This window comes from Wyeomyia smithii, chromosome 2 (assembly GCF_029784165.1).
Source record: "Wyeomyia smithii strain HCP4-BCI-WySm-NY-G18 chromosome 2, ASM2978416v1, whole genome shotgun sequence".
In the NCBI taxonomy this organism is placed as follows: Eukaryota; Metazoa; Arthropoda; class Insecta; order Diptera; family Culicidae; genus Wyeomyia; species Wyeomyia smithii.
Window position 1 is genome coordinate 262111652 of NC_073695.1, and position 8500 is coordinate 262120151.

At 38.6% G+C, this 8500-nt stretch overlaps 1 protein-coding gene across 1 annotated transcript; it reads right to left on the reverse strand.

Moving 5' to 3' along the window:
- Positions 1 to 208: 208 nt before the first annotated feature.
- LOC129724800 (cuticle protein-like) lies at positions 209 to 1352 on the reverse strand. Its single transcript, XM_055679970.1, has 2 exons — positions 1261 to 1352; positions 209 to 1068 (listed from the first exon to the last, which is right to left on the reverse strand). The coding sequence occupies exons 1-2, from the start codon at positions 1270 to 1272 to the stop codon at positions 343 to 345; spliced, it is 738 nt and encodes a 245-aa protein (XP_055535945.1). The 5' UTR covers positions 1273 to 1352; the 3' UTR covers positions 209 to 342.
- Between the last annotated feature and the right edge of the window lie 7148 nt (positions 1353 to 8500).

Genomic DNA, 8500 nt, shown 5'->3' on the forward strand with positions numbered 1-8500 from the left:
GCTCCAAAAATGAGGTAATTTTTTCATCACGATATTTTTAGGCAGAGTTGTTTCTTTTTATACTTAGGTAATTTTATGTAACAGCTTTTGTCAAAATTCGTAAATCGAATTTTGTAATATAGAATTTTTCAAATCTTTTCATTTGGCAAATGATAACGGACACTCAGTGAGCTTTTTCGGATTTGTTTCATTCCAAATGGAAACACAGTTCTGTCAGATTTAGTTCAAGATTTAATAAATATACTCAACAAAATCGTTCAACATATTCGGCATTGGTTTTGATCGTGTTTGCTAGTGCATGATGGCATCCTTCCGCTAGTGTGGACCTCGCAGGTTCTCCGTTTACCAGCCATAGTGGGCACTGCCGTCTTCGTAGCTAACGTGCGAAACCTGGGCGGCAGGCGAGTAGCTCAAAGTCTTGGCGGCCAGAACTGGGGCGGCGCTAGCGTAGACGGGCTGCTGAACAAGGGTCTTCGCGTAGACGGGTTGTTGAACGAGGGTCTTGGTGTAGGCTGGCTCCGAAACGTAGGATTTAGTGTAGACTGGTTCCGACACATAGGACTTGGTGTAGGCGGGCTCCGAGACGTAGGTCTTGGCATAAGCTGGCTCAGCGACAAAAGCCTTGGTGTACTGGGGATGAGACACGAAGGTCTTGGCAACTGGAGCGTATTCTACGTTTTTAACCAACGGAGCACTGTAAGCAACCTGGCTTGGGTAGGCTACGGATTTGGCAGCATATACGGGAGCAGCGTGGGCGTAGACGGGTTCCGATACCAGAGTCTTGGCGTAGACTGGCTGTTGAACTAAGGTTTTGGTGTACGCTGGTTGAGCCACAACGGTTTTCAAGAGTTGTGGTTCATGAACGGCGTAGCTCTTGGCAACAGGGGCGGCATAGTGGACAGCTGGTTCGGCGTAGGCAACAGTCTTGGCTACGGCCACACTTGGGGCATGATGTTCCCGGGTAAACGAACTGTAGCTTACGGCTGGAGCTGCTGAATAGGCTTGGTGGGGATCAGCATGCAGGTATCCCGCGCTGGCATAGGCCACCGTGGCCAACAGTACGATTATCTGCACGGAAATGGGATGAAACAACACGGTTAGGTTAGTACACTAACTATAACGCAACATCGCACTATAATAACACAAATAGCTCAAACAGTCCATTTTTAAAGTTTTTTTTTCGGTGTCGCTAAATCACAAACGGTCGGTTTTTCGTTTCCAAAAACTACACCCAAAAACACAAGCGATCACTGCGCTTACCTTAAACGCCATTATGCTGTACAGACGCGAATTTTTCAGAGAACCGATTTAGCCGAATTAAAGTTAGTCGAAGCAATGATACACTTCTGTCGGTGGAGCCCAATATTTATATGAAAAATCTAAACACTACCCGAGATGTACCCATCGTGATCCTCCGTCGGACCGAAGAACAAGAGAAGATGACCTTCCCCGATTGGGGAGGTTGTGCAGGGGGAGGGAAAAAGACTATCACATAAAGTTATAATATATCGCACCCCGAAGTCCGTCGGAAAGCTCTCTGCCGCGACTCGACGACGCAGCAACGAACGACAGCGCGATGAAGCCACTGATGGTGACTTCGATTTGTTGCGACGAGGGTTGATGAGCGAGGAAGAAACCCTCGAGATTCGTGCGAGTGCTTTCAGTCGTAATGGGCATTGATTCATTCCGATTCGCATTTGGCTGCGAGCGCGTGTGCGGGCTCGGAGGTACCGACGCCAGTGCTACCAATTACTGGACCGTAACGAATAGTAATTGTTTCCATCAAAGTCTGGCGAAGTTGTAACTGGACTGTTGAATGGAGCTAAATTTGCATGGCAACACTTCCAGAGGACTCCCATTCAGTCATAGTCACATTGTGATTTGGAGGGTAAGCACCCTCAAGCACTCCGTCAACCAAACGCAGTAGAATATCTGAATCGGGTTTTTTGTTACTTCTGTTAGTTTCTAATTTTAACGACACTTCGGCTGAGAGCGTTCCATGCGATAAAGAACGCCTACCTTTCAACTGATTTTATTGGCAACCGACCGTGTAAGGCGTCATGTACATGCAACAACAATAGTCATGAGAAAATGATTCTAGTTTATGATCCCTCCTCTTACAGGCGGAAAGATAGCTTTGCGGTGTTAATGTGAGTATATTTAAATGAAAAATAAGGTCACAGAAATGACCCACACGGTTGCTCAGGATTCTAACGTTTCCAACTCATAAAGGCGTTGTTGCTAACTCTGACAGGGCAGCAAACGTGCAGTTTACCAGAAATGACGTCATTCCAACGTCGCTGCCGGCTGTCTGTAACCTTGCCCAATTCCACACCGTCCGAGCGGTGGAACGCAGCGCTTGAAACGATAGGTCCGGCCGGCGGGAGGTTAATTACCTTCCGAGTGTAGAGAAGACGAGAAAAAAACTAAAAAACATCTGACCGACCGGAGCGTTTGTAAAGAAACAAAAAAAAAAAAAACAAACCAAGATATCTGATTCACATCAATACTAGACACTTCAGTTAATTTTATGGGGGCACCTTAAACTAGTGACTGACTAGTGCCTGTGGTGTCGGGAAGAGATTGATGACAGGCGTAAAACTAAACATGACGGTTCGGTTCTCGTTCGTCCTTGACCAAGGGAGTTGCTCGATCTCGGCCCCGCCGGTAGTGGTGAATTATTGAGACAATTAGTCCGTATTGGCTGTAGCTCGCAGCCTCATAATGGGATCATTAGTTTGCTCGGAAATTCACTTTAATTTGATAGTTTTTGCCAGTCCAGTATGGAACGCTCGTGCCGTGGGGTTTGAAGTACGGTACGTTTTTTCATTGTTTTGGATGCGGCCTTTAATTTGACTTAATTACAAGACTAAAGCAGGTATTAGACGAAGCAAATATTTGCGATTTTTGATACGATTTTTATTTGAACAAAATAAAATCCGTACCAAAAAAAGCAAATATTTGCTTCGTGTAATACCTGCTTAACAGTTACGAATCGAAAATATAATTAATTTGATTGGGAAACAGTGTTTGTCTTTTTACCCAAGAGTTAGGGTTTTAAAGCTTTAAAGGCCGAGTTAATGTGTGGATGTATATTTAGAACCAGGAAATCATTAACAGTAAAATATTGTGCCGCAAAAAAGATCAAGATTATTTGCAAAGATTCTTTTTCAACAGTGAGTAAAAGGAAACACGTTGCTCTTTAGGTTCCATAGGACTCGACTTCTCGCCACTTGAAAGTGAGAAGCCTGCTGTGACTGTAACAGTAAAAAAATAAGAAACTTTTTTTGGTTAACATTTAGCAAAATCGGATTCTATGTTGTCATACTCAAGTTACTATAAATTTGCAAACCAAATTTAAGTATAAAGCTTAGGCGAGGAAATTTGTTGGAAATGACTGTGTGTAAACAATAACATTGTGTAAGAGAAAAAATCCGTTTTATGATTTTCATTATGATTTTGTTCAGTTTTTTTTTGAGAACATTATAGTGAACGTGATTGACATAAGGATTTTTTGTACCGTTTTCGAGCAATGGAGAAAATAGAATCACAAAAAGATTTACAAAGAGTGAAATTCAGAAAATTTGTTCTCAGAATTAGTATGAGTATCCAAAATATTAAACGCTTTTCGAATTAAAACGTTTAACAGCTTTTCTACCTGCTAAATCGTTATCTATCTTCCGTTTTTTGGTTTCATACTCCAAAAAAAAAAAAAAACATAATTTTAGTGGTTATTATTTAAATTACCCGAGTTACTCCTGGCTCTTCTTGGTTATAGAAGGATAGCTTAAGGTGAATCGGGATTGTGTTTTGCCGTACAATTTCGGGGTGAGGTTTCTTATCACTTCATGATGTCCAGCGTAAAAATCGCAGCTTCCGTTGAATAAAAAGCGCTCAAATTGCTACTAATAGATAAGCTCCAACGGTACAAATAATCGATTAAAGTTTTACGTACGTCAAGGAAAAATTAGCCTGTAAAATTAGAGGTGATTCCTAAGTCACCTTAAACTACCTACGAAATCCTTCTTGTAAAAAGATCTTTTGACATATTCGAAGCCACCTTTTCTTCAAGCAATTGATGAAATTTGACTTTGTAAAATTGAAAATTTTGTAAATTCAAGAGTAATTCTCTAAAAGAACGTATGTACTTTACCAAACACATTATTCACATTTTTCTCTGGGAAAAAATGAATTGAAAAAATACAGCAAGCTATACACAGGGGTTGTATAAAATGGTGATGTAGGACTGATCGGTAGACTTACCGGTAATCTCCAGGTTTATGAACGAACGCGGAGTTCTTCGGGCCAGCGGTATTATTTTCAACCCGCCCTAAAAGCAATCAATTTGGCCGATTCGTTTTCAAATCCAACGCAACTTTGTTGACGTTTCAGGACAGCGAATTTTAACTAGTTTCGGAAGTAATTTTGAGAATTTCACCAAAGGATACCTCGATGCTTCCGGATTTACTCAAAATTTGTATATTTATCAAATTTCATCAAAATACTTTACTGACATTATTACAAAAAAACTCTAACTCGATCGGCTGTTTGGAATTGCTGACATAAATTAGGAACATAGCAATAAAAATATTGTAGAATAATCCTGAATGTAAAATTTCTCTATTTTTTACTTTTTTTCGGGCAAAGAAATGTTCTAGTTTTATTCGGATTACTACAATGATATAGCTGAATTGTAAATGTAGTATGATAAAAATTTCAATAAATTAGTCCAATTTTGAATTGGCTTAAAGGATACAGGAATTGTCTTAAAGGATACTAGGACAGTAAACGTCTACTCTCCAACGTCTGTGCAAGGTGTCATCGTAATGACAACTCACGTATATCGAAATTGTCCAACATTGTTCTGCATTAAAAAATAGGAGTTAGAAATTTTCTTCCCATGGTAAAACTTGAAGTTACTGCAAAACTTTTGGTAAAACATGCCGTATGGAGAGATGTTTTCAGGTGCGCAATTAAGTTCTCGCTGAGCAAAATCATCTCAACTGACCTACAAATACGCAAAAATTTAATCGTCCATTTTTGATTTGAATGGATCTTTGTACACGTGTTTTGCTGATACCTCATCATTTTAAAATAGCTTCGCTTATATCTTATTTTCTGCAATCGTTGCAAAAGAGTGATACTTTCGTGTACCGGTTATTATTTTTGATTGTTTGAAAATATTGCTTGCTCCATTCTGTTACTCCTTGTTCATATTCTTCATATGATACTCAACAAAATGGCATTTTTTTAAATGATCATTTCTTTTCTGCTTAGCTCAATCATACATTTCTTTCGCGTTTGTAATTCATGTTCTTTAGCATAGGCCCTTGCCGTGAGAAAACGCACAAAATGCCACTCTGCATCTACGTTGTACTTTGTTTCGAGCTTACACAGCTTTCAAACGTGGGTCGATCTCTGTGCTTCGAATTGGCTGCGTACGTTTGTTTACATTTTTTCCCTTGTAGAAGACTGAACCACTGCGACAAATTTTTGATCTATTGTGGTATGCTTCAACTTACCCTAAGTGCGTAAGAGCAGGTACATCACTATTTGGCGAGTTGATGGGAATTTTGTTTACATTTGTTCAGTCATTTTCGTGTGTGAACAGAGTGTTTTTTTCTGGTCTAGTTTAAAAATGCGAGGACCATAACGCCGTACAAAAACGGGGTACAGTGCCAGGACTGTCGCTGGGAAAGTTATCGGAAGATGACTCAAAGTCGTTTGTAGTGCGATCCGCAAGTATGCTCAGGAGAACCCGTTCCAGGACTTACCGAGAAGTTGTCGAAAACGTGGTTTAGTATATCCGGAAATTGAAAATAAAATCGTGGAAGTGTTTGATCGTCAGCGTCTGTACGTGATCTTGCCACTATGCGAAAGCCACTCAGAAGTGATTTGAAGACAACGAGGTCATTTTTGGGCCAAAGCACATAAATACGCCAAATTGCCCGGAAACAAGCTTAATTGGAACCTTTTAGGCATTAGTGAAGGCAAACCTCAGGAAACATGTTAGAACAGCAGATACAGTGAACAAATTAAAAAGATTGGATCGAAGTGGCCACTTCCGTTGGAAGAGTGTCTGTGCAGAATCTTGAGAAGACGGTTGGAAAGAAAGTCCGCCATCTTAGATACGGTAAATAATGGGAAACAGCATAAAGCAATGTTTGTAAGTGAGTATATTAGAGAAAATGTTTACATAATAAAAGTTACTCATAATAAAGGAACTTAGACATCAAAATACCCATTATACAGTTATTTATAAGTGTGCCCATACTCTCTGGTGTGATATATCTTTGTATTTTTCAGTGTTCCAGATTCTGAATAAAAAAACAACGAAGGGATGAATGGAAACTTCACCATCCTTCAAATTATGCGTTGCTTGTCTCATGTACGTCGACTATTGAGTTTTTATCGTGGGTTATCATTTTTTCTAACTTTTTACATAAATAAGATACAAACTCGTCAACTGGTTTCACAAGTGTGTGTGTGTTCACAATTCATCTTTCACTGGCCGGCAGTGCTTTTATGGAAAAAACCTATCTGCATCCATTCCTATTTATGTTTAAATTTTTTAATATATTTCGTAATATATGGATGCAAATATTTTTAGCCTTGGAAATGAAAGGTGTTCATCCAACAACCCTTTTCAAGAATGCCTGGTAATACACGTACATTCCGAGATCGCCTCCATAAACACTAAGCCCCGCCTGAATACGTTGTTATATCTATGGGACATAAAATTGTGTTCACACTTCCAAACTAATTTGCATTAGTAGCCCGTATTTAATATTACTTGATCATATAAGCTTCGATGTCTCTGATATAATTTAGAACGATCTTACCAACTTCTTCTCCTCCCCTCCTCCTGTTATGCATCCAAATACCTGAGTATGGAATAAAGAAATTCTTCGCTATTAGTGTACAGACCTGCCCAACTTTTCCGTGGCAGCTAATTCGTTTATCCGACAGCGAGCGAAACGAAAACACGCCACATGCCTTGATCATCCTCCAGCCCGCGTTCCTCAACGCGCCTTCTAAGTGAGCGAGTGAGAAAATCCCTGAATTGGTCTTGAAGATGTTCCGAAGCCGATGCTAAACGTTTCGCTTCAAGTATAGCAGAGTCCTGGGTCGAAAGTCTACACCTAATACACAATAACTATAGGGGTAAGCGGGGTAAGACCGCTCCCTTAAGCAATTCTGTTTATAGAAAAAGAAGTTGCGGCTGCAATTTTATTTTTTCTTCGCTAAAAGATTCTTCTATTCAATACCCGCATTTAAAAAATAAGAACTGAAATATTTTTGTTTATTTTCCAGCTTTTTTTTTAAATTTTAAAAATTCATTGAAAATGTGCAGATCTTTTTCATGCGGGGTAAGCCCGCCCACCAGCGGGGTAAGATCGCCCACCATTTTTTGAGGATAAACAATATTTTTAGGGCCGAAACGGTTGATTCTATCGGTATAGTGTCTCTGACAAAGTTATAGATGGTATTTTTTATTCTTTTTGAATAAAATATACACTGTGAAAGATCTGAAAAAAAATTTTTTCTAAATTTTAACTTATTTTGTTTTCTGATTATTCAAGTTCAAATCAATGTTTAGGTAACTTTTTTGGTTTTCAAAATAAATAGATTTTTCAGAATTGGGGTTTTTCATGATATTGAATTCATAATATACCTATCTTTAAGCTAAAAATTAAAACTCATTAAACCTATCTGTATGATTCTTTTGAAGACTTATTATGTGTAGAAAAATACTAATAATTATTATTTTTATTTAAAAATTTTTCACAAAAATTGAGCTATTAATATTTCTATTACTCCATGATCCAACAACCATAATTTTTTGGTTACCTTTTGTAGATTTTACAGGCAAAAACATGTTTTTTTCAAAAAAAAATTGAAAAAAAAAATATATTTTTAATTCTATCTCTATATTTTTTCTTCAAATTCTTTTAGAGTGTGTTCTTTTTTCGAAAGTAAAAAACTACTATTTTCAATTCTGCCGGAGACGTCATACCTATCAAACACACCGTCCTGGCTCTAAAATTATTTTGGTTCATAAACATCATTTTCACACAGGTTTACTTTTTTCAAAAATAGGTCTTGTTAAAATATATTACTAGAAAAGCTTAAACCAAATCGAAAATGGTCGATTAACATCGATGTCTTATGTGGCTTGAAGTTGCTTTACTGATCCTGTGAATATTCCCTTTGTAGTGTCGAGGCATTTGGGTCTTGAAGTAAAACAACAAACAGTTGGATTCGTGGCGGTTTTACCCCTTGTATAGTGGGCGACTTTACCCCCAGTGGAACATTTTCATATTTGACCGAAAAAGTAGTCAAAATTACAAGATTACTCACGGCCTTCGATATTTCCGAAAGAAGATAGATTCAGGCAAGCGATTAAACGTATATTCACGAACAAAACAATAGATTTTAGACTGAAAAACCTTAAGTCCCGTTGCCGCAAAACAATAGCGCATTGACTTGTTGCCAGCTG